The sequence below is a fragment of the Lepidochelys kempii genome, chromosome 8 (assembly GCF_965140265.1).
Source record: "Lepidochelys kempii isolate rLepKem1 chromosome 8, rLepKem1.hap2, whole genome shotgun sequence".
Classification (NCBI taxonomy): domain Eukaryota; kingdom Metazoa; phylum Chordata; order Testudines; family Cheloniidae; genus Lepidochelys; species Lepidochelys kempii.
The window spans coordinates 87,237,986-87,265,036 of NC_133263.1; the positions used below are offsets into that span (position 1 = coordinate 87,237,986).

General features: G+C 44.3%; 1 protein-coding gene across 1 annotated transcript in view; it reads left to right on the plus strand.

The window, feature by feature from the left end:
* The window catches only part of LRRC40 (leucine rich repeat containing 40), a 37,421-nt gene that overhangs the window by 2,479 nt on the left and 7,891 nt on the right, over positions 1–27,051 (plus strand). The window contains exons 3-12 of the mRNA XM_073357353.1: positions 1,861–1,934; positions 3,846–3,975; positions 4,653–4,776; positions 5,913–6,055; positions 7,474–7,646; positions 8,000–8,090; positions 18,556–18,601; positions 20,745–20,853; positions 22,512–22,619; positions 25,373–25,483. Of these exons, the coding sequence (XP_073213454.1) occupies positions 1,861–1,934; positions 3,846–3,975; positions 4,653–4,776; positions 5,913–6,055; positions 7,474–7,646; positions 8,000–8,090; positions 18,556–18,601; positions 20,745–20,853; positions 22,512–22,619; positions 25,373–25,483 (1,109 nt within the window). The remainder of the gene's footprint in view (positions 1–1,860; positions 1,935–3,845; positions 3,976–4,652; positions 4,777–5,912; positions 6,056–7,473; positions 7,647–7,999; positions 8,091–18,555; positions 18,602–20,744; positions 20,854–22,511; positions 22,620–25,372; positions 25,484–27,051) is intronic.

Consider the following 27,051-nt stretch of genomic DNA (forward strand, 5'->3'; position numbering starts at 1 on the left):
CCCTCGATCTGCTGGCCATGCCCCTACTTATACATCCCCAAATGCCATTGGCCTTCTTGGCAACAAGGGCACATTGTTGACTCATATCCAGCTTCTCGTCCACTGTAACCCTAGGTCCTTTTCTGCAGAACTGCTGCCGCGCCATTCGGTCCCTAGTCTGTAGCGGTGCATGGGATTCTTCCGTCCTAAGTGCAGGACTCTGCACTTGTCCTTGTTGAACCTCGTCAGATTTCTTTTGGCCCAATCCTCTAATTTGTCTAGGGCCCTCTGTATCCTATCCGTACCCTCCAGTGTATCTACCACTCCTCCCAGTTTAGTGTCATCTGCAAACTTGCTGAGGGTGCAATCCACACCATCCTCCAGATCATTTATAAAGATATTGAACAAAACTGGCCCAAGCACTGACCCTTGGGGCACTCCACTTGATACCGGCTGCCAACTAGACATGGAGCCATTGATCACTACCCGTTGAGCCCGACAATCTAGCCAACTTTCTATCCACCTTATAGTCCGTTCATCCAGCCCATACTTCTTTAACTTGCTGACAAGAATACTGTGGGAGACAGTGTCAAAAGCTTTGCTAAAGTCAAGGAACAACACGTCCACTGCTTTCCTCTCATCCACAGAACCAGTTATCTTGTCATAGAAGGCAATTAGATTAGTCAGGCATGACTTGCCCTTGGTGAATCTATGCTGACTGTTCCTGATCACTTTGCTTTCCTCTAAGTGCTTCAGAATTGATTCCTTGAGGACCTGCTCCATGATTTTTCCAGGGACTGAGGTGAGGCTGACTGGCCTGTAGTTCCCAGGATCCTCCTTCTTCCCTTTTTTAAAGATGGGCACTATATTAGCCTTTTTCCAGTCGTCTGGGACTTCCCCCGATCGCCATGAGTTTTCAAAGATAATGGCCAATGGCTCTACAATCACATCCGCCAACTCCTTTAGCACTCTCAGATGCAGCGCGATTGTATCTCAGTACCTCAGGTTTCTAGTATATCACAAGAGCACTGCAATAACACTGTAATATCTTGTGGGTTTGGCACCTGGAGTGCTGCAGAGGCAATGTGCTCAGATCCTGTCGGCATGGAAGCATACTCTGATGCCCTTAACGAGCTAAACAGTGGTACTGGTTGGTTTGGGAGAGAGTTGTTTCTTCTTTCTTGGAGGGAAGGTTGCCCAGGCACTCCCCTTTTGTGGATGGTAGCTGGTGAATAAGGGCATTTGAATGGGGTTCTTGGAGGATTCCTGAAGGAGTGAAAAATTAAGGAATAGATGTACTTAGAACTTGGAAAAACTTAGATACAGCCAGAGGTAGATACAGAAGATCAGAAGTGTGTGTCTGTGTGAAGTTGGAGAAATCTCAAATCAAAGGATTCAGCTATAGCACTTTGGGTGAGAATTGCCCCCATCAAGCAGCTGGGAAGAAGAGAACTGGACTTCCCAGTAGAGAAATGTCTTTCATCTTGATTTCAAAGTGTCCGGTAAATTCTCCTCTGCCTTTTCCTCCTGTCTGCTGGGGAAAAAAAGCAGAGCTTTACTCGCTGTCCTGCGGTGGGCGGGCGGGCCTCCCCTGTACCCCACTGGAGGGAGGCTGATTTTTTTCACTCCCCCCCGTCCTTTTTAGTTCATCTCTCACCTATGCTGCTCACAGCTTTTCCTGTCAACCGAGTGAAGCTTTTATGAGACTGGTAACTCTGTAGTGTTCTATTAGTAATGAAAATATCCTGACAATTGGCACTTGTCAAGGCTCTTGTACAAAATTTTCTTTTGTATACACATAGAATAGTTTGTTTCTTGGCTATATATTAAAAAAAGGGTATTGACAAGCAGTTACACTTCTAAAAACCTTTTTGTTTCTAGGTACATGATAATCAGCTGACATCTATTCCTTCTGCTATAGGATTTTTGGAAAATCTTCAGAAGCTTAATATCAGGTAAATATGTTTTACAACTCTGAATACAGTAAATATGTGTCGAGTGTTTGAGAACCTTAAAATCTTCTAAAATTGTCTGACTGTAATTTAAGAAAAGCTCTCTAAACCAGCACTATGTTCAATGTTATTAAATGTGGTTGTAGCAGTGAGGGGAGAACTTTGTGAGTGTAGTCAGGCTTTCAGTTTGGTATTTTAGTGTAAAATTCATAAAATGACAGAGTCCCATTTTGGTTCTTGATTGTGCAAAGAGAATCATGCAGACAAACTGCTGTGTCTAGGTAGACACATTGCACAGGCATTGGGATCTGCCTTCATGGTTCTACTTGCATGATTGAGGCCTTGATTTGTCACTTTTTTAACTGTTATTGGTCAATGATTGTGTTCATTGTTTTTTCTATACACTGTTCTTCCAGCTAATTTTCAGAGCTTTTAGCCCAGTGACGTTAATCCTTACTTGTGTAAGTGTACATCTCAGACCCAAGACCCTGGATCTCTCAGGTTTCAGTTCTTAGAAGTGTTGTGACTAAGTCATATTTTTATCTGAAATGTGATCCCACCGCTGACACTTGACACATGTAAGGATGCTTGGAGAAAACAGTGATCTGAACATGCTCACATGAGTCATGTAAAATTGTTGTGAAAATTTACCAGCTCAGATACAGAATCTACTCATTTAATTGCCTGATAAATGAAAAATGTAATGACATCCCATTTGCCTGTTGAGGTCTGTGGGCTGGCATTCTCCCCCCCCCCCCAATATCTTCTGGGACTAGTGAGTGAATAGAATTCTAGCAAGGCAGCCCTAAAGACAGACGGAAAGCACTCCTTTCATGAAGAAGGCCAACATTATTTGTAGTTAAACACACTCAGTGAAAAAGTGGGAGCCTGAGTCTTAGAGATGTGACTGCTCACAGAAAACATATGTTGTCTGTACATTTAAATATTTTTGATGTCATAAAACTTCAGTTTGATTTCCTGATAAATGTACACTATATGTTGTTACTCCTCCTATCACGTGACAAATAAGGATGTTAAAGATTCCGGGCACTAAGGATGGAATTTTTCAAAAGTGCAAAGGGAGCTACTCACCCAACTCTCTTAACTCATTAAAAGTCAATGAGAGTTGGGGATTCAATTCCTTCACTACATCTAAAAGTCTTGGCCTAAGTTACTATATATAGCAAGGTGCATTGCTTTCTGGTGATTAGGCACTTGATCTGAAGCACACTGAAGTGAACTGAAGTCTGTCCATTGACTTCAATGAGCTTTGAGTCAGATCCGAGACTTGCAAGGCAGCTCCACAAGCCTTTATGCTCTTTTTTGGCTCTGTATTGACAGAATTTGTCTTTGTACTTCATGAACGAATTTAAAACACTGAAAACCTCAATATTTGAGTTTTGATGTGATCAGGAAAGGCCTTTCCTCAGTCTTGTGGTAGTTTTTAGGTTTTCATCTATGAATTCTTCAAAGGAAGATGTGCGCTCAGTCTAACAGCTTCAGTTTAAAGGATAAATACTCTTCATATGGAATGTGTTTGACAATGAAATTTTAAAAGCATATTCATGCTGAAAAGTGGTTCTTACCATATGAACCTTCAGATTTGTGGACTGAAAAATATAAGTACAATTTTCTTTGTTTAAGATGCTGTCTGATAGAATAGCAACTAGGCAAGATTCAGCTGAAGCGTAACTTCAGATGGAGGTTTAAAGTCTTCTTGGGCAAATAAACAGAGGACAACCTAGAAAACTAACCAGTAAAAAGCTGCTTAATATTTATATCCATTTACATTTGCACTACTACCTTAACCCTGTCTTGCACAATGCTGTGTGAAACAGAAATATTTCACGAACAGTTGAGTTTAGAACAGGTTCATACTGATGTATCCCTTTACATTTATCATTTTATTACTAGTCACAACAAGCTGAAAAATCTTCCAGAAGAGCTGACACAGCTGAGTCAGTTGAAGAGCCTGCTTCTCCAACACAATGAGTTGAGTCATTTACCAGATGGGTTTGGACAGCTTATCAATTTAGAAGAGTTAGTAAGTTGCATGTTTTTCTAATGGATTTTTTTTCTTGGTTAGCTGGTTTATCTGCACTTTGCTAGTGACAGTTCAAAAAGCCTATCTTTGGCAGGGCTACCACCTACACCCACTTCATAAGTATTTTAAAATATTCTAATGATTTCTGTGTACTATTGGATGTTACACTGTCTGATTGAAACCGTGTTCTTTAGTTTGCCAAATATTTGAGCTTTTTGCAGCATCACACTTAGCTTAAGACAATAGAAGGAAAGTTTATTATCTTGAAGTTACTATTAAACCCTTTCCAAAGTCTTTCAAATGTGTGGCAAAAAGTCAAAGGGAGCTGGGCTCCTAAGTCACTTATGTACTTTTGAATATCCCATCCCTGTTGTCGTCATGGACAGCTCAATAAAATAATCTATCAATACATGGCAGCAGTTAAAGAAAAGCCAACAAAATGTAAGGATGTTTGAAGCATGGGATAGAAAAACTACTGTCGTTAACGCTACTCTCACCACTGCTGGAGAACCATGTCGTCTGCTCTTGTCCCTAAACGAGGAAACTCCCAAACATGCTACCCAACTACATTTGATGATCTCTCTCAGTGATTAACTTTGCACATGGGCTGTTTCTAAACACTCTTCAAAGCCATTTTGTCTACCATTTCTCAGTTCTTTTTTTTTTCCCCCGCCCAGGATCTTTCCAACAACCAACTTGCAACCGTTCCATCCAGTTTTGCTTTCCTAACCAGGTTGGTGCGACTCAATTTGGCCCATAACCAACTGAGGAGCCTGCCAGCAGAAATCAGCGCAATGAAAAGTAAACTAGTTTCCCACAGCATTTTAAATGTCTTACAATGAATCTATAGTCTCTTATCTCGAAAGATGTTGCTTGCATTTTTATTGCTGCTGAATAAATAGGTATAATGAGAGGTATTGGCTGAAATAAGTCCTAGCTCGCTGGTTTTCCTGGATATCAAACTTCAGGTTTCCGATAGCTGGCATTTCTTGATAGAATGTGAGGAGTATTCAAAGAAGAGCAAGGATAAACCTTGTTCTGCTTAGAGGCTAGTGTTCTTGTTAAGATTATATAACAGATGAGCCTTTTCCTTATGGCATATGCTGTATGGAGAACCAAGCGCATAAAGGAGGTGGTGAAATTAGAGCTGGAGAAAGTATAAATGGATTACTTGTAAGGATGCTTGGAGAAAACAGTGATCTGAACATGCTCACATGAGTCATGTAAAATTGTTGTGAAAATTTACCAGCTCAGATACAGAATCTACTCATTTAATTGCCTGATAAATGAAAAATGTAATGACATCCCATTTGCCTGTTGAGGTCTGTGGGCTGGCATTCTCCCCCCCGCAATATCTTCTGGGACTAGTGAGTGAATAGAATGCTAGCAAGGCAGCCCTAAAGACAGACCGAAAGCACTCCTTTCATGAAGAAGGCCAACATTATTTGTAGTTAAACACACTCAGCTTTAATCTTTGAATCATCTTCAATCATCAGCCTTAATAGCCATTTAAGCTAAACATGGACCGTAATTGCTGTAGCAGATAAAGAGGACCAGATTGTGTACTGATGGTAGACTGTTAGTTTCTAAACTGATATAGTTAAAGTGTGTGTAGACCGATTTGTGCTCCCGCCATACCACTTCCAATCTGAGCCCCCAAACAAGGCCTACCATGTGGCCAACTCTCTGCATTGTCATTGAATACTTAATATTTAATGTGGATAGAGTACTCTGAAAATCTTTGAAGTCCGTTTATAATTAGACAAACAGAAAGCTTTTGCAAACACTGAAGGTGTAGGTATTTCTGAAATTGGCAGCTGCCACACAAAGCTTATTTTAGAAAAGCATATTTCTGTGTGCCATCTGTCTCTCTAGTAAAAGTAAGTTTTAGAATTTTTTGATATTTCAGTTTTTCACCACTGAAATTATTTCTCTAGGGTTAAAACAACTGGATTGTACTAAAAACCAGTTGGAAACCATACCTTCTGAATTGGCCAGCATGGCATCTTTAGAACAGCTTTATCTAAGAAAAAATAAATTACAGTACTTACCAGAATTTCCATCATTCAAGTTACTGAAGGTAAGTTTTGTTACAGCTTTTGTAATCTAAATGTGTTGGAGTAAATTTTTTTTCTTAACCTTGCTTTGCTGTTGTGAACATGTAAATTATCACAAATTACTTTAAACATTAGCTTAACCTAAAATGCTAGGCACAGAATTGTTACCAGTGTGTACAGTAGTAACAGTTGCATAGTTAAACTTAAACTGGAAGACAAATTTATAACTATCTTTAAATTTGGGAAAATACAAATTTGGATTAAGGGGAATGACTGAAAAAACTGAATGTAATAATATACAGTAGATATGATTTATACTAGTCTCTACAAATGCTTTGTTATTCCAAGCATCTTGTAAAATGATGGGCTGTCCGTCTGAACTGTACCTAACACAAAGATGGACCTGTCTTGAGTAAAGGTATTCTGAAAGCTGATATCAGAAGCACATCTCTCCATGTATAGACTGTAAATTCTATTCACATTTGTTTTGTGATTTGAGAACTGCAGAAGACAAAACCTAAAATGAATCCCATTACATCGCAAGGCCTACTTTTGTTGCATTCTGTGAGTCTCATAGACATACACAGAGTCATATAGTGTGAACCTATAACAAAATCTACCTAGATCAACGTGCTGTGATGTCCAAAGATCCAGCTTTACGGGAAAGGAAGTTATTGCTATTCCTAGCTTTTTGTTGCAAGGAAGATATATAGTCTTTCAAAACATACAAACCCTATACCCAAATGTTAGTTTGTGACCAGAATTCTTAATACTTGATGATGCAGGATTTTGCATATTAGCTGTGTGACAGACTATAGAATACTTATTGTGATGTTGTTTCTAAGTCTATATTGAAGTTTCTTAAATATTTTGATGATGAAAGATGTCTTCTGTATGTAAGTGGGCAGCCTACAAGGGAGCCTACCCCCTTTCTTTTCTACATACTTCTCTTCCTTCCATGCTTTGAGACATGTATGTTTTGAGAGCATATCTGCTTTATTTACAATTAGTCCCATAACTTTTTAATATTGATAATCAGTTTAGTGTAAGTGTCTTTGGTAGGGAAAGGGCTGTGAAGGAAATGAAAAAAAAATTCTCCTCTTTAGTAATTAGGCCATGTTCTATTTTTATTTTAAATGAATTATCTGTGGTATCTATAACAATGATAGTGTTGTTACTTTTCAATAACAAACCCTTCAGAAATGGGATAAGCAACAGAGCTTTAAGGACAAAAAGGATTTAAGGCTAACATTTTCAAATGTGAGTTCCTGCAGTTAGGTTCTTAAGGCCAAGATTTTCAGAAGTGACTTGTAATTATGAACATTATCCCCTTCACTTTGTCAAGTTGGACAACCAAAAATGGGGGTGCAGTGTCAGAATTGAGATGAGTAAATTACATTTTGCCACAGAAATATAATTTTGCTGATCTCTGCTTCAACAGGAGTTACATGTTGGTGAAAATCAGATTGAAGTGTTAAGTGCAGAGCATCTTAAGCATCTGAATTCTCTCTGTGTGTTAGAGCTTAGAGATAACAAGCTAAAATCACTGCCTGATGAAATTACTCTGCTTCAGAAGTTGGAGCGACTTGACTTAACCAACAATGATATCAGTAGGTAAGATTAAAAACCACATGAATCTGTGGTGAGGCATAACTAATTAAATCAGTCTTCATTGTTTGAAGCAGTGAATTATTTTTCTAATAATTTTGTAGTTATAAACTTATATTGTGCTTCAGTATTTTTGTAAAACAACTAAATGATTCAGTTATAAAATAAAATTGAACCGTGAGCGGGTTCTTCTAATTCACTTTACCTTCTGTGGTTTTCATTCCACTACATCTTCTTTCTTACATGTGATATCCTTGTGTATCTAAGATTCAGAATAGTGGGTGATCTGACTGACTGGTGCAAATCATATTCTAGTTTTGTTGAAGTCACTCTCTGAAATGAGCTACTTCTATTTGCAGCTTGCCTTGTGCTCTGGGGAATCTTCCTCAGTTGAAACTCCTGGCACTAGAGGGAAATCCTTTGAGAACTATTCGAAGAGACATGTTACAGGTAAGTATACTTAGGAATCAGATACAGCTTGATATATCAAATTGTGTTACAGGACTTTATTAAAATTACAAAGGCAAGCTCTCAAAAGTTTGGGAATGGCACAATTACGGTTGCTTGTGTAAAAAACAGTTACTCACTTTCTCGTAACTGTTGTTCTTCGAGATGTGTAGTGTATGTCCATTCCAAGCGGGTGTGTGCGCGCTGCGTGCACGCCAGCCGGAAGATTTTTCCCCTAGCAGTGTCCGTAGGGTCAGCCTGGGCGCCCCCTGGAGTGGCGCCTTCACGGCACCCAATTTCAGGCCCCACCGACCCCCACATCCCTTCAGTTTCTTCTTGCCGACTATTCCGACAGAGAGGTAGGAGGGTGGGTATTGGAATGAACATGAACAACACATCTCGAAGAACAACAGTTACGAGAAAGTGAGTAACCGTTTTTTCTTTGAGTGATTTTCCATTCCAAGCAGGTGATTCACAAGCTAGAGCTCAGGAGGTGGGGTCAGAGTTATCCACAGAAAAGAGCACGGCTTGTCCAAAAACCACATCATCCCTGGACTGTTGTGCATAGTGCGATGTAAATGTATGTATTGAGGACCACATGGCTGCCCTGCAAATTTCCTGAATAGGGACTTGTGCCAGGAACGCCGCAGAGGAGGCCTGGGCCCTGGTAGAGTGAGCGGTTATTTGTGGAGTGGGCTCCTTTCCCAGGGTATAGCACTCCCTAATGCAGGACGTTATCCATGACGATGTACGTTGAGAGGATACTGCGAGGCCCTTCATTCTGTCCGCCATGGCTACAAAGAGTTGGTCGGACTTCCGGAACAACTTAGTTCTCTCTATGTAGAAGGCTAAGGCCCTACGCATGTCCAGTGAGTACAGCATACGCTCCCTATCGGAGGAGCGTGGCTTGGGATAAAACACTGGGAGGAAGATGTCCTGGGTCATGTGAAAATGGGAGACGACCTTTGGGAGAAAAACCGGATGAGGCCTGAGCTGGAGCTTATCCTTATGAAAAACTGTGTAAGGGGGCTCAGATGTGAGGGCCCTGAGCTCAGAAACCCGTTGAGTCGAGGTAAATTGCCATGAGGAACGCGACCTTGAATGAAAGATATAACAGAGAGCAGGTGGCCAGAGGTTCAAATGGCGGGCCTGTAAGCCTGGAGAGGACTAAATTCAGGTCCAAGGCAGGGACAGGCTGACGCGTGTGTGGGAAGAGCCTGTCCAAACCCTTGAGAAAACGACTGACCATAGGGTTTGCAAAGACTGAGAGACCATCTGAGCCCAGATGGAAGGTGGAGATATCGGCCAAAAAGTGGACCCTTATTGATGACCAGGACAAGTCTTGATGCTTTAGGTGAAGGAGGTAGTCCAGTATAAACGGTATGGAGGTGAGGAGCGGCGACTGACTATGTTGCTCCACCCAGATGGAAAACCTTTTCCACTTGGCCAGGTAAGTAGCCCTGGTGGAGGGCTTTCTACTACCCAGGAGGACTTGTCTGACCTGATCCGAACAAGACAGCTCTGTGGCACTTAGCCATGGAGCATCCAGGCCATAAGGTTGAGCGACTCCAGATTAGGGTGCCGGGGTCGGCCCTGGTCCTGCGTGATCAGGTCAGGGACCAGTGGTAAGGTGTGTGGGGCCACTGTGGACATTTCCAGAAGCGAGGTGAACCACTGCTGACGCGGCCACGCCGACGCTATTAGTATGACTCGGACCAGCTCCCTGCAGATCTTGAGGAGCACCCTGTGGGCTAGGGGAATGGGTGGGAAAGCATATAGCAGGCAGCCCTCCCATGAGAGAAGGAAGGCGTCCCCGATGGACCCCGAGCTGTGGCTCCCAAGAGAACAGAATGTCTGACATTTCCTGTTGCCCGGAGTGGCGAACAGGTCTATCTGGGGAGAGCCCCAGAACCGGAAGATTGAGCTCACCACGTCTGGCCGAAGGGACCACTCGTGGCCACTGAAGGTCCGGCTGAGATTGTCCGCCAGTGTGTTTTGCACCCCTGGGAGGTATGAAGCCTGCAGGTGGATCGAGTGCTCTATGCAGAAGTCCCACAGTGCAAGGGCTTCTCGGCACAGGGGAGAGGAGCAAGCACCCTCCTGTTTGTTGATCTGAAACATTGCTGAGGTGTTGTCCGTGAGGATTGAAACACATCTGCCCATTATGTGTGTTTTGAAAGCATGCCAGACGCACTGCCCTCAGACCAAAGCCCTGAGGTAAGTGGGGAAGTGGGATGCCGGGAGGAAGCACAAGCAGGAGCGCGTGAGAGGGGAGGGCTCCTGCCTCATACTAAGAAAGAGGGGCGATCAGCGGGTTATCTCAAGAGCCTATACACAAATGCAAGAAGCCTGGGAAACAAGCGGGGAGAACTGGAAGTCCTGGCACAGTCAAGGAATTTTGATGTGATTGGAATAACAGAGACTTGGTGGGATAACTCACATGACTGGACTACTGTCATGGATGGATATAAGCTGTTCAAGAAGGACAGGCAGGGCAGAAAAGGTGGGGGAGTTGCAATGTATGTAAGAGATCCGTATGACTGCTCAGAGCTCAAGTATGAAACTGCAGAAAAACCTGAGAGTCTCTGGATTAAGTTTCTTCCAGCAATTCGTAGAAGTTACTAAATCGCATGCCCTGGTTCTCATGGGAGACTTCAATCACCCTGATATCTGCCGGGAGAGCAATACAGCAGTGCACAGACAATCCAGGAAGTTTTTGGAAAATGTAGGGGACAATTTCCTGGTGCAAGTGCTGGAGGAACCAACTAGGGGCAGAGCTCTTCTTGACCTGCTGCTCACAGACCAGGAAGAATTAGTAGGGGAAGCTAAAGTGGATGGGAACCTGAGAGGCAGTAACCATAAGATGGTCGAGTTCAGGATCCTGACACAAGGAAGAAAGGAAAGCAGCAGAATACGGACCCTGGACTTCAGAAAAGCAGACTTTGACTCCCTCAGGGAACTGATGGGCAAGATCCCCTGGGAGAATAACATGAGGGGGAAAGAAGTCCAGGAGAGCTGGCTGTATTTTAAAGAATCCTTATTGAGGTTACAGGGACAAACCATCCTGATGTGTAGAAAGAATAGTAAATATGGCAGGCGACCAGCTTGGCTTAACAGTGACATCCTTGCTGCTCCTAAATACAAAAAAGAAGCTTACAAGAAGTGGAAGATTGGACAAATGACCAGGGATGAGTATAAAAATATTGCTCAGGCATGCAGGAGTGATATCAGGAAGGTCAAATCATACCTGGAGTTGCAGCTAGCAAGAGATGTTAAGAGTGACAAGAAGGGTTTCTTCAGGTATGTTAGCAACAAGAAGAAAGTCAAGGAAAGTGTGGGCCCCTTACTGAATGCGGGAAGCAACCTAGTGACAGAGAATGTGGAAAAAGCTAATGTACTCAATGCTTTTTTTGCCTCTGTCTTCACGAACAAGGTCAGCTCCCAGACTACTGCTTTGGGCAGCACAGCATGGGGAGGAGGTGACCAGCCCTCTGTGGAGAAAGAAGTGGTTCGGGACTATTTAGAAAAGCTGGACATGCACAAGTCCATGGGGCCGGATGCGTTGCAGCCGAGAGTGCTAAAGGAGTTGGCGGATGTGATTGTAGAGCCATTGGCCATTATCTTTGAAAACTCCTGGCAATCGGGGGAAGTCCTGGACAACTGGAAAAAGGCTAATATAGTGCCCATCTTTAAAAAAGGGAAGAAGGAGGATCCTGGGAACTACAGGCCAGTCAGCCTCACCTCAGTCCCTGGAAAAATCATGGAGCAGGTCCTCAAGGAATCAATTCTGAAGCACTTAGAGGAGAGGAAAGTGATCAGGAACAGTCAGCATAGATTCACCAAGGGCAAGTCATGCCTGACTAATCTAATTGCCTTCTATGACAAGATAACTGGTTCTGTGGATGAGAGGAAAGCAGTGGACGTGTTGTTCCTTGACTTTAGCAAAGCTTTTGACACTGTCTCCCACAGTATTCTTGCCAGCAAGTTAAAGAAGTATGGGCTGGATGAATGGACTATAAGGTGGATAGAAAACTGGCTAGATTGTCGGGCTCAACGGGTAGTGATCAATGGCTCCATGTCTAGTTGGCAGCCGGTGTCAAGTGGAGTGTCCCAAGGGTCGGTTCTGGGGCCGGTTATGTTCAATATCTTCATAAATGATCTGGAGGATGGTGTGGATTGCACCCTCAGCAAGTTTGCAGATGACACTAAACTGGGAGGAGAGGTAGATACACTGGAGGGTAGGGATAGGATACAGAAGGACCTAGAGAAATTGGAGGATTGGGCCAAAAGAAATCTGATGAGGTTCAAAAAGGTCAAGTGCAGAGTCCTGCACTTAGGACGGAAGAATCCCATGCACCGCTACAGACTAGGGACCGAATGGCTCGGCAGCAGTTCTGCAGAAAAGGACCTAGGGGTTACAGTGGACGAGAAGCTGGATATGAGTCAACAGTGTGCCCTTGTTGCCAAGAAGGCCAATGGCATTTGGGGATGTATAAGTAGGGGCATTGCCAGCTGATCGAGGCACATGATCATTCCCCTCTATTCGACACTGGTGAGGCCTCATCTGGAGTAGTGTGTCCAGTTTTGAGCCCCACATTACAAGAAGGATGTGGAAAAATTGGAAAGAGTTCAGCGGAGGGCAACAAAAATGATTAGGGGACTGCAACACATGACTTATGAGGAGAGGCTGAGGGAACTGGGGATGTTTAGTCTACGGAAGAGAAGAATGAGGGGGGATTTGATAGCTGCTTTCAACTACCTGAAAGGGGGTTCCAAAGAGGATGGCTCTAGACTGTTCTCAGTGGTAGCAGATGACAGAACAAGGAGTAATGGTCTCAAGTTGCAGTGGGGGAGATTTAGGTTGGATATTAGGAAAAACTTTTTCACTAGGAGGGTGGTGAAACACTGGAATGCGTTACCTAGGGAGGTGGTGGAATCTCCTTCCTTAGAAGTTTTTAAGGTCAGGCTTGACAAAGCCCTGGCTGGAATGATTTAATTGGGGATTGGTCCTGCTTTGAACAGGGGGTTGGACTAGATGACCTCCTGAGGTCCCTTCCAACCCTGATAGTCTATGATTCTATGTGAAGAGCGAGGTCCACCAGAGGCCTTGGGGTCCCCTAGGTGAGACCCCCCAACCAGGATCTAAGGCATCTGACACCAAGGTGAGCAAGGGCTGAGGGCTGGCAAAAGGCACCCGGCGCAAACCATTCAAGGGTCTAGCCACCATAGGAGAGAGTCCAGTACCTGCCCCGCCTGGGTTACGAGCCTGTCCAACACATCTCTGGCTGGTCGGTACACCGACGCCAGCCAAGACTGGAGTGGCCACAGCCTGAACCTGTAATGGTGCACCACGTATGTGCAGGAGGCCATGTGTCCCAGCAGCTTTAGACAGTTTCTTGCTGATGTCGTGGGGAACCGTCTGAGGCTCTGTGTGATGTCCTGAAGTGAGTGAAACCTGGCCTCCGGGAGGTACGCCCTGGCTTGGGTAGAGTCCAGGACTGCGCCTATGAACTCTAATCTCTGCACCAGGGACAGAGTAGATTTCTACTCGTTCAGGAGGAGACCTAAGTCGAGGAAGGTCCTCCTTATAAACTCGACCTGAGCCTCCACCTGGGCTCTTGAGCGACCTTTGATCAGCCAGTCGTCGAGGTATGGAAAGACCTGTATCTGGCGCTTGCACAGGAACGCTGCACGACTGCCATGCATTTTGTGAATACTTGGGGGGCAGTCAACAGTCTGAACGGGAGGACGGCAAACTGGTAGTGGTCTCTGTTCACCACGAACCTGAGGTAGCGTCTGAGGTGTGGGACTATTGCGATATGAAAATATGCATCCTTCAAGTCGAGGGTGGTGTACCAGTCTCCTGGATCCAGTGAGGGGATAATGGAGGTTAGTGAGACCATGCAAAACTTGAGTTTCTTTACATATTTGTTGAGCTGTCACAGGTCCTGTATGGGTCTGAGCCCCCCCCCCTTGGCCTTCGGTATGAGGAAATACCAGGAGTAGAAACCCTTGCCCCTTAGCTCCTGAGGAACCTCCTCCACTGCCCCTTCTGAGAGGAGGGACTGAACCTCTTGAATTAGAAGTTGCTCGTGAGAGGGGTCCCTGAAGAGGGACAGGGAAAGGGGTTGGGGCGAGGGGGAAGAAAGGTACAGAATTGGATGGAATATCCCCTCTCTACTGTGCGGAGCACCCATTGGTCTGAAGTAATTCGAGACCAGGGACTGTAGAAGGGGGATAGACGGGACGAGAAAGTAAGATGGGAAGGATCCAAAGGTCGTACTGGCAAGCCATCCTCGACCATACCCTCAAAAGGGAGGTCTAGAGCTCGGTGGGGACCTGGGCTGGCCCAAGCTTTGTCCAGAGGGAGGGCGTTGCCTCCTCCGAGTGCTCCTGTTCCGCCTATGTGGAGCGTCCTGGTGGTTTTGGGGTTGGTAAGGATGAGGGACAGGTTGAGGCCTAAAATGTCTGCGCTGGGTAGCAGACGTGTGAAGCCCCAGCAAACAAAGGGTAGCCCTCGAGTCCTTCAAGCTGTGAAGTCTCTTATCCATCTTCTCTGAGAAGAGAGCTACACCCTCTAAGGGAAGGTCTTGAATGGTCTGCTGGACCTTGTGGGGAAGACCAGAGACCTGTAGCCAGGAGCCTCTCCTCATAACTACCCCTGTGGCCAAAGTGTGGGAGGCCGCGTCCAAGGCTGCTTGCAAAGACGCTCGGGAGACCAGTTTCCCCTCCACGAGCGCAGAGAACGCCCCTCGAGCTTCCTGGGACAGAAGTTCTGTAAACTTAGCCATAGACGAGCAAGTGCTATGCCCATAGTGGCTTATTATGGCCTGCTGGTTGTCTATACGAAGTTGCAGGCCTCCTGTCGAGTAGACCTTCCAACCAAACAGGTCCAGTTTTTTGGCATCCCTGTTTTTAGGGGTGGATCCTTGAAACCCTTGACATTCTCTCTGATTGGCCACGTAGACCACCAAAGAGTCCAGAGGAGGGTGGGTGTAAAGATGTTCATACCCTCTAGAGGGAACAAAGTAGCGGCGCTCGGATTTCTTGGCTGTAGGTGCCAGAGAAGCAGGAGTTTGCCACAAGTTCTTAGATGTTTCGGTTATCGACTAGATAAATGGCAGTGCAACCCTGGATGGGCTGGAGGGAGCCAGGATGTCTACGACAGGGTCTAAATCCGCTTCCACGTCCTCTGCCTGAATCCTCAGGCTTTGGGCGGCCCGCCTCAAAAGCTGTTGAAGAACCCGGTTGTCCTCCAAAGCTGGGGCCGTCGAAGTCCCCGCAACCGCTTCATCGGGTGAGGATGAGGAAGAGAGAACAGGGGGTGGGCCCAGTTCACTGCCTTCGGCCCCCCTGGGGTCCCTCAGCATGCGGTACTTGGGCTGTGGAGCCAGTACCGATGAAGAACTCTGCGCTGCAGCCAGTGCCGGGGCAGATAATCCTGTGGGACTGAGACCGTTTGGGTTGGTAGGAATGGAGCTGAGGCTTCCACAGGTGCCCTCACCTGGAGAGCCAGTGCCGGAGCTGGCTGAGGTATCGGTGCCGAAACCATGTGAGTCGGTGGGGCCACTCCGCCTGAGGGCACCGTCGTCACAGGCGGTGCCGGCGCTGACTGTGGCAGGAACGACACTGAGGACACCAACACCGTTCTGGAGCGCGGACCATGGACTTGACCCTGGCTCTGATGGTACATCCAGGGTGTCCAGAAGGGCCATTGAGTTGCCACTGTTGCTGCCACGGCGCTAGGTATGGTTGGTGACTGCACCGGGACCTGGACCTTCTGCTCTGCGATCTGCTAGATTGAGCTGAGTCCACCTCCGACTCCGAGGTCTCCGAATAAGAAGACCACAGAGGAGAACAACGAACAATGACTCGCTTCCAGGGAGCAGTGCGCTTCCTGCATCTGTGTAGGCGGTGCCGGGGATGGAGACCGACAGGCCATCATGGTTGGCTTTCCCCTGGAGTGGAACAGTGGATGTGCGGTCGCCGGAGATTTGTCCCTCCTTTGTGGGGAGGACGGCACTGGGAGGCGCATCAGGTCCGTTGCCGCCTTGAACACCTCCGGCGTCGATGGTGGTTGTATGTCCATCAGATGGTCCGGGGACCGAGGAGGGTTCGGACTCAACTGGACCCTGGCCGGCGCAGGAGTCGACGAAACCCTGGGCGGAAGTGAGGCGGAGGCAGTCTGTCCCGAGCCACTCGTGGACAGCGACGGCCCCTTAGGTTTCAAGGGGGGGTGATCAGTCCCTCACCAGCCTCTTCTTCTTTACCGGCACCGGAGATGGAGAACAGTGCCGAACTGAGGCCGACGCCCTATGGCCCGAATAGTGGGGGTGCCAGTGGGCTTTAGAGTCCTTAGTCGGGCCTGTTTTGCGCGCCGTTGGCGCTGGAGCGCTGTACACCAAAGAGGACGTGCTCGGTGCTGGTCGTTGGGTCCCGGGTCGGATTGCGGTCTCAGAGCTGCCTCCATGAGCGGGAGTTTTAGTCTCTGCTCTCTGTCCTTAAGGGTTCTTGGGTGGAAATCCTTGCAAATGCGGCACTTGTCCTTTTGGTGAGTCTCACCAAGGCACCGCAGGCAAGACGAGTGAGGATCACTCTTGGGCATAAACTTTCCATAGGAATCATAGAATCATAGAATATCAGGGTTGGAAGGGACCCCAGAAGGTCATCTAGTCCAACCCCCTGCTCAAAGCAGGACCAATTCCCAGTTAAATCATCCCAGCCAGGGCTTTGTCAAGCCTGACCTTAAAAACCTCTAAGGAAGGAGATTCTACCACCTTCCTAGGTAACGCATTCCAGTGTTTCACCACCCTCTTAGTGAAAAAGTTTTTTCCTAATATCCAATCTAAACCTCCCCCACTGCAACTTGAGACCATTACTCCTCGTTCTGTCATCTGCTACCATTGAGAACAGTCTAGAGCCATCCTCTTTGGAACCCCCTTTCAGGTAGTTGAAAGCAGCTATCAAATCCCCCCTCATTCTTCTCTTCTGCAGGCTAAACAATCCCAGCACCCTCAGCCTCTCCTCATAAGTCATGTGTTCCAGACCCCTAATCATTTTTGTTGCCCTTCGCTGGACTCTCTCCAATTTATCCACATCCTTCTTGTAGTGCGGGGCCCAAAACTGGACACAGTACTCCAGATGAGGCCTCACCAATGTCGAATAGAGGGGAACGATCACGTCCCTCGATCTGCTCGCTATGCCCCTACTTATACATCCCAAAATGCCATTGGCCTTCTTGGCAACAAGGGCACACTGCTGACTCATATCCAGCTTCTCGTCCACTGTCACCCCTAGGTCCTTTTCCGCAGAACTGCTGCCTAGCCATTCGGTCCCTAGTCTGTAGCTGTGCATTGGGTTCTTCCGTCCTAAGTGCAGGACCCCTACATGATTCCAATTTCCCCACTCCCATTCCCTGTTCCCATTTCCCCCTTTAGCAAAACATGATTCCAATTTCCTTACTCCCATTCCCTCTTCCCATCTCCCCCACCCACACACCCATCCACTCACTCACTTCCTGATTGACTGCAGACTATATAGTAAAACTTGAGTTCTGCTTTGCTATACCTTAACCAATCATTTTCCTGAAATTTAACTAACCAATCCTAACCTATTGTAACATGATTATGTAACCAATTATATCCCACCACCTTAAGTAGTTTACACCCAGCAAAATTAATTATACAGCAGACGGGAACACTCACAGAATCAGACAGAGATTACGCAGACAAACAATAGCAAAGTGGGAACTATAATGACAAAACAATACAGAAGTGAGGATTTCACATCCCAGCTATTGATAAGTGAGTTCTTGCCAGACAGATGCTATCTTGCCAGACAGATGCTATCAAACTAAGTTTCCTTTTACATTTTCTAGGCACTTCCCTTTCTCTGGAGGTGATAGGCACTATCAGGACAGGATTGTATTCCTAACAGCCCAATAGCACCTTATTTCAATGTGACTAGTTTGGAATGTGGGGATGTGACCATTCACTTCCCAGTTTATGGTTGCGTCTGTTGCTTAGCCAAAGGCCTTAATCTAAGAACAGGGCCTCAGACTGTCATAGTAAGAGAAGGACCATTCACTGGCAGACAGTGATTTTGATTCTTTCTTTTATACCTCTAACTAGCCAAGTGATAAGAATACACCTAAATTCTTCGAGTACAGGCCTTTACAGACAGGCCTGAATATCTATATCCTAACAACTGACATTCCCCCCCCCAAATTAGCCTGAGGCAGATACCAGACATGGAAATCTTCAGCCCAAATGGTTAAAGTTTTTGTCAAAGTTGATAATCAACTGAAAACATGATCTTATAGTGGGAAGTGTCAGGCAACCTTAATAACATGCAGTGCTATGAGCTTTCCCTACAATACTGACTCTTTACATTCATTGTTTCTAATAAAACTACAGAAATACTGATTCACAGGTGCTTTTATCTTCATGTTTTTTCTCTGCATTTTTAGAAAGGCACCCAAGAACTCCTGAAGTATCTGAGAAGCAAAATCCAAGGTACAGGATTACTTTGCAATATATGTTGAAAGAAGAGACTTTTTTTTTTTTTTTTTTAAACTGTTGTGGCTTCAAATGCATTAGAACTTAGAACAGTTGCCCTGGTTATCTTGTCCAATTCTCCTAATATGATTAGCAGTGCTCTTTTTCCACAACAATTTGCTGTTATAATTTAACACTGATGTTCCTTTTCTCATTTTCACAGAGGATGACACAAATTTGACTATATCCAAATAATAAGAATTTGTTCTGGGGTATTTAGAATAATGATAATTTAAATTGCTTTCCTCTTGTGGCCGTATGAGTTTATGACCTCTAAACTCTGCATAAGGAATTCAGATTCTTCTGAACCTCCTAGTTACCTACATCCTGCAGTTCACCATTTTTAAGATCCTTCATCTGCCCAGTGGTTTGATCGTACAGTGTGAAATGCTGATCCTCTATTTGAGTGTTAATTGTACTTGCAAAATAACATTACCCGGGGATTACAAATTTAAACTGCCCAAGGTAGGTGTCTGTGTAGGTGAGTCTGCCTTAAATAATCTTTTATGACATGAGGACTTATTTTAGCTAATTAAGAACATAAACGGTATTTTTGGATTGCCTGAAACGAGAAGGGAAAAAATAGATTATGATAAATGTTGTTCAAATCCATCTGAACTGGCTTCTCCCCATTTAGTAGTTTATTTCCATTAACAATGTTGTGGCTAACATAAAAATCTTAAACTAGTGAATTAGATTGAATGTTTTAGGAGAGTTATTTCTCTGGAAGCCAGTTTGATATTTTAGTGGGGTACTTTCCCCTTATCTTGAATAGAGAAAACTGATTTGATCTTGGAAGATATAGATGCTACATTTGAATATAGCCTCTACTACTCTGGATAGGAGAGTCAAAAAGCTATGTAATAGTATGAAAGAACCTGGATAAAATTTTCAAAAGCACCTAAGTGAAAAATAAGAAAATAGATTGGGGGGATGGGAACCAAGCCCGCCCTAGCCCTAGCCCACCCCACTGCCTATGCTTGTTTCTGCTCTTTTCAAGAGAGAAAAACAATGAACCTTTCCACCCTATCCAGAATTTCTCAGGATCTTTCATTTAAATATCTCTGTTATAAAGCTAATGGAAAAAATATGGTGGTATGCCTGAAAACAAATTAAATTTTCTAGTTATTTGGTTTATATGGTAAATAGATATATAGAAATAAATTACTTCATACACTTAAGAATTTAGAGAAACTTTCTCTATTTAATGTAGAAGGGGCCTTGGTAGCATATAGCCTGAGCATAGCTGTTTGAATACACATACTCAGGACCATTTTTCCTTCTAGTATAATACCTTTCACTGACTATGTATGGCTGATTTATTCCTTTTTATAATGTGTTTATCTCTTTGCACCAGAAGATGGCGGTATTAAACAATCAGTTCAGTGCCTTGTACAGGGTTGCACATGGCTTTTGAAATGTCAGGTTCTTCAATATTGTCCTGAAAAATTAAATCCTAGTACTAACTGCGTAAAGTGAGTATGGATATAAGTAGTTTATCAGACTCACTTAGTTTATATAGAGACACTAGGGTGTAGATGATAAAGTTATACTTACACTTATTGCAATATCTAAGTATGAGATCTGAGAGCTAGATAAACTGATGACTGCAGCAGTCCTGTTCCATAGAAATTTGGCTTGAAAAATAATGCATTTTGTTGTTTTTGACCCCTTTGAAGTAAAAGCATGACTGGATGTGTTAATCTATATCTGCTCCCATACATTTTTTCATAAGTGGTGCTTAAAATCTGTATAGTTTCCTTTTTTAGTGGAAATTAGGTTTAGAATATAGTTGTATTTTCTGACAGATTCTTACACTAACCCACGGGTACATTGAGTCTTAAAGCCTGTTGCTGCAGCTCCATACATGCACAGTTACAGATCTGGATTCTTTAATCCTCTGGATTTACTAGAGAGATACATTCCAGACTGTTCTCTAACCACTGACACCATTTTCCTCAAGATGACAGATAACAAACAGTAGGAACTCTAGAGAGAGGGGTACTACATGTGTGCTTATACGAGTGTTAACATTTATTAAACGCTGGTTTTTTTGGGGTTTTTTTGGTTTTTTTTACATGTATGGTTATGTTTTCTCTAGATGATACAACTAGCCTGAATGAGGGGTCTCCTGTGACAGCCATGACTCTTCCAAGTGAGTCAAGGATTAACATTCATGCCATAACTGCATTAAAAGTATTAGAATATAGGTATGTGTTTCACAAGGCTATCTATTTCTAGAACTGTAAGAATACTTTCTTGTTTTACATTTCCTTTGTTTTCAGACTCTCAGTGCTTGAGCTGGTCAAAATATTTTTGACGAAACTTTTTTCTGTCAAAAAACATTGTTTTGTCAAAACTGAAACATTTTGTGGAAATGTATCAGTTCGGAAAAAAAATTCATCAAGAAGATTTCTTAGATCAAGACAGCCAGAGTCCCAGGCACTCATTCAGAACTGCCCAGTGATTAGGACACACACCTAGGAAGTGTGGGTATGTCTACACTGCAATTAGACACCCATGGTTGGCCCATGTTAGCTGACAGGCTCATGGTGCTCAGGCTGCAGGGCTGTTTAATTGCGGTGTAGACGTTTTTGGCTTGGGCTGCAGCCTGAGCTCTGGGACTCTCTGACCTTGCAGGTCCTAGAGCCCAGTCTCTATCCAGAGCCTGGGACATCTACACTTCAGTTAAATAGCCCTTTAGCCCAAGTCTTGTGAGCCTGAGTAGCTGTCGCAGGCAGCCATGGGTTTTTAATTGCAGTGTAGACATACCCTGGGAGACCAAAGTTCAAGTCCCTGCTCCAAACCAGGCAGGACTTGAGCCTCGATCACTCACATCCCAGGTAAGGGTCCTGGCCACCACTCTATTGTCTATTTTGGTGTGTGTGTCTCTCTTTGTCTCTCACACAGGTTTTTTTGTGAAAAATTCAGGTTTCATTTTCGTTCCAGCTGGGAATGAAAATAAATTCCAAAACCTCTAACATTTTTGCAAGGCAGAATTCTTGTTTTCTGGTCAGCCCTATATGGTGTGCCAGCCCTATATGGTGCATCCCAGACCTGCGGAGATCCTAAACTCTTGCACATCCTGGTATTGCTTCTGTATCTTTTTATTTTGCGTGCCCTGTAACCAGCATGGTAGAGTTTCTTTAAAGCTCACTGAAATGTTAATGCATCAGACACTTTTAGCACCTGTTATCAGATCTCAAGTGTTTTAGAAACATGAAGAAATTACCCTCCCAAAACCCCTTTGTGGTTTGTAAGGAATCTCTTCAACTACTTTTGGAAATGGAAGCAATGCTTCACAGGTTAGGCGAAGAAGTGGAAAAAATACCACATCCATTGGAAACTGCAGGTGTGCGCACAATGTAATTATTGGAGCTGGAATAGGACCAGAACAATAGGGTTAATGCCCTTTTTCTAATGAAAAGTGCCATGGGATCTTTAATTACCACAAATGTTCAGAAATTCAGCTTTATTTCTCATCTGAAAGATAACAACTCTAGCATCAGGGACCCTGTGGCACTATACTGGGGCATTGGTTGTGAGGTAAGAGTGACACCTGGGTAGTCCCAGCATCTTTTCCTCCAGCACTTACATGTTTGAGGTATTGATCTGGCCTAAGACTGCTTATCTTTTAAGGTCTGACAACAGGTCAGGATCACAGCATGAGGTGATAAAATTGCCTATGCACGAGGTACCATGGCACCATGTTCTGATAGCCTTCGGGTTAAGCGGAATTCAAAAACATCCACATTTCAGTACATTTTTCTGTTGATTATCTTCTAAAAGAGGAAGAATGTCCAGTTAATGAAGAGAGAATAATTGACATGTTCATGTTACTCTGCTAAATAAGATGCTTTTTGTTTAGTGAGAAACAAGCAGCTGTGATTCCTGATGAAATATTTAATGCAGTCGGAAGCAATTCTGTCACTACTGTAAACTTCAGCAAGAATCAGCTGAATGAAATTCCAAAAAGGTACAGTTGCTCCTTGGTAGATGTCATTCCATATCCTAATAATTCTTTTCTCTCTTTGTCCCTCTGCAATGTATTAAAATGTTGTTTTTAACCTTGTTGCCAAGAACATTTACTCCATATCTTAATTTCTACTTCAAGATGTATTTTATGTTATGATGCTATGAATAAGGGAATTGCACCTTTTCTTAAAAAGGACTTTGCTTATTCCGAGTAGCGTGCAGGTATTTGACCTAGATGCTAGTTGTAGGTGAAAGAAGCATAGCTAGGAGAAGATATGGCTGAGTAATACTTTCATTACCCACATGCGTGTGTGTGTGTGTTTTTATTTTTTTGCTTTGCTAAGTGTTGTTGAAACAAATGAGGGGATACTTCAGTGACACTTCACATAATAAAAATACAGTACAGCCAGTTGACCAGTTTGTTGAATCTGTAGGATTGTTCATTGTTATCACCACAAAGTGGTTCACCTTTTCCTATCCAAAGAAATAATTTGTGTGGATCCAGTGCTTTGAGAGCTGACAGCTGTGTGCTATAGATGAGGTCCAACTTAAAATGCAACTTTTGCAGGTACTTCAGTTTAGTGTTTCCTGCAAGCATAAATAATTTCAACATTTTCCCCCCTTCAGTGATAGTCTGGCAGACTCTCCAAGCATGAAACCACTAGTACTGTAGCACTAGATATTATTGGGCTTCATTCTACCTCAATGGAAGTCCATGCAAAGCATTGCAATAACTTTAGTGGGAGCAACACAGTCTTTTATTTGTAAAGCACTTAAGAGTGTGCTGTACTAGATAAAAAGGAAGATATGATCCCTGCCCCAAGGAGATGACAGACTAAACAGACGACATAAGAATGCGCTTAATTCTAATTTATTTAATAGCACAGAGATATCTTTTTTACAACATGAGTTACTGCTTGTGGGCCTCAAGAAAGAAGTGAGTTTTCAGGAGGGATTTGAATTAAGATATTCTAACCTGATGCTGAACAGGGGAGCTGAGAGCTACTGAAATTGACTCCCCTATCTGGCACAATATCCTTGTGGCTCAAGCTAGGAGCCACAGATCAGAACTGCCAAGCTATCATCCATGCAGTGAGGCAGAGATGAACAGTCAGGAAGAGACCCCACCCAAGGGAAGGAGGAGCCACAATCCTGATTAGGGCTACAGTAAAATAAAAAATATTATCTGGTAAGAAGAACACCTATCCTTGCATTCTGACAAACAGAGTATATAAGCTGCAGTACCTAGACACCCAAAAATGTGAACGAAATAACATTCGCTCTTGGTTCTATATGTTAGCTAGTTTCTTGCTGTTATACTGTATTTTGCATACATACCACAGTTTTGATCTTGCAGTCCTTATTCAAACAAAAATTATCTTAAATGGGAATTTCACTTGAGTAGAAGCTGTTGAATTGAGCGCTGCATGAATGCTTATAAACTCTTCTGGGAAGGGACCATCTGACATCTATTCATATGTTTGTACAGCCCTAGCACAATAAGGCTGTGATCCTAACTGGGGTCTCGAAGCAACACTGTAATATAAATATATAATAATCATATATGCCTGCATGTCTGTACATAGACCTGTTATTTATTTGTATTGCACTAGTGCCCAGGAGCCATTATAATGGATTAGGACTCCATTGTACTAGGCTCTGAACAAAAACAAATACAACTGATAGGGACAGTCATTTTGTTCTATTTCCTAAACGAAACTCTCTCTTCAATGCAAGTGTATTCCTAGAATTCTGTAGAAAAATCAGTTCATTAAACCAGTGTTTGTGTCTGTGTGTAAACAGCCCCATTTGTTTAGTCACTGTATTAAAGATTGCGGGAGGAAGGTGTAGGTGAACCATGTATGTGAATAGCTGCTTGACAGGAAGGAATTTCAGGAGAAATCACAATTTGGAGAGATGAATACTCTGCATGTTAATTACCTTCCTTATTGGTTAAAGTAAGGCCTTAATCTGTGGGATTTCAATTAACTTCATGAACTTCCAAATAGTTCCACATCAGTGTCCAAAATTATCTCAGCACACTGCTTACAAGAGGAACAAATACAATGTTCTCTGTAATTCACAATAATGATTCAATGAAACAGAAATGAAAGACTGGAATTTAATTTCAACATTGAAACAAGCTATTGCATTTCATTGTGGCTAATAAGAAGAGTGACTCTTCGGTGCCTTTTTAGTAAAACAGCATTTACAGTGTGGAAGTTAACCGTGAAAGTCCAGTCTGTTTTTGCCACAGCTTTCTGAAATATTTTGTTTCCTGACTGCACTTTAATAGTAAACCCTGACATTTGGATGAGTGAGGGCAACCTTAGAAAGTTAACTGTGGGCTTTTGTCTTGGCGTTAAAATATAAGCCTCAAGGACAGTCCACTTGCATAAGTGCATCTCCCATTATTTTCCTCTTGCCAACACTGCCACTGAAATCCCAAAGAGCACAGAAAATACCTGATGTATCAATGAAAGTTCCATAAAAAGAAAGTTGATTTTTATAAATTACACACGCAATAAAAAGGGAGGTTTCAGAGTAGCAGCCATGTTAGTCTGTATTCGCAAAAAGAAAAGGAGTACTTGTGGCACCTTAGACCCTAACAAATTTATTTGAGCATAAGCTTTCGTGAGCTACATGCTCAAATAAATTTGTTAGTCTCTAAGGTGCCACAAGTACTCCTTTTCTTTTTAATAAAAAGGGAGATGTTTTACTCAAGTAAGAAACTTTATTTGTAATGGGTTGCAGGATTGTGGAGCTGAAAGAATCAGTCTGTGATGTCAATCTTGGCTTCAATAAGCTCTCCTCCATTTCCCTGGAGCTCTGTGTACTTCATAAATTGACATACTTGGATATCAGGTTTGTGATGTTTTGCTGGACTTTCTTTTAGAGTAATTTCTTTTCATGCCTTTTTAAACCATCTCTTGGTACAGTATTGCGGTACAGTATTGCAGTACTGCAATAATCTTTAATTTTCCTAATTGTTTCTTTGATGGTTGAACAGTTGGCAGGCTTGGAGTTGGATGGTGATCAGGTAGTCTAAACCTAATCATTGAAAATTGATCAAGTGGGCAAGCTCTAAGTAAATAAGACATGATCTGTCTGAAATGCTCTGCATCAGGGATGTAAAGGCTCTCATGAAGTTTAAGTGACTCTGAGAAAAGAGCCTTAAGGGCAGTTGTGACAGCAGTACCAAACAGTTATTCTCTCTGAGCATTACTCCTGGGACAATTCTGCGGCACTGCGTACTCGCAGAAAACACTCCTCTTGCAGAATTCCTGTGCTTCCCTGCAGAAAACAGCAGGGAAGCAAAGGGAAGCCATGTGGGGGTACGACCATGGGTGCAGTTTTTTGAGGGGGGATTGCCCCCCCAGCAGAGGCGAGGCGTGGGGGAACACACAGGGTTACGTGCCACTGGCTCCCCCTCCCCCCATTTCTACAAGCGCAGAGCTGCCCAGCTGAAGGAGGCTGTGTGGGCTCCTCTGACTCTGCAGCTCATCGCTGCCTCCTGGGTTCTAGTGCCAGTCAAGCTCTTCCTTGCTAGGAGCCTTCCTCTTTTCTCTGCAACGGTGAGTGCCCGTGGTGGGTGGGGAAAATGAGGGAAGGGGGTGAGAGGGTGGGGGTAAGAGGCAGTGGGGAAGGAAGGGCGGGGTGGAATAGGACAGGGGGAGGGGAATGTGGGAGTGAGGCATAGGTGCTGGAACTAGCAGTGCGGGGGTGCTGCCGCATCCCCTGGCTTGAAGTGGTTTCCATTATATACAGGCTTTACAGCTTGGTTCAATGGCTTTCAGCACCCCTGGAGTGAGGGGAGGAGGATGAGGCATGGGGTAGTGGGGGAGGGAGATGAGATGGGGAAGAAAAGGTGATAGGGAAATCACGGGGGGAAGTGGGAGCCCAGCATGCAGAGTCCCCTGAGCAGCAGCTGGGGCTCCCCCATTAAGCAGGCCCATCGAACCCTCACCCTGACAAGCCCCACCCCCCTACACCCCTCCTGACAAGCTCCACCCCCCAGACATCCACCCTACTGAGCCTCAACCAGCTACACCTTGACCCCCATCCCATCAACCCCACTCCTCCAGCATTCAGATCCTCCTCTGAGCTCCCCACAGCAACACCCCGACCCCCCTCCCCCGCTGAGCCCCAACCACCTTCACCTGGATCCCTTGCAGACTCCCATTGCCCTTGCACCTGGAACCCCTCCTCCCAACAAGCCCCGTTGCAGCCATATCTACCACTGAACCGCCCGCATCCAGATTTCCCCCACAGAAACTTCTCACCCCACACCTGGATCCCCCCATGATAAGCCCATCCACCCTTGGATTCTGCTGGGCTGAGCCTGCCCATTCACACCTGGTGCACCTGGCACAGAAGGGGCTGGGCTCCAGGATGTTTCTGGGGCAGGCCCGACCCTTGCACTGTGTCAGGGT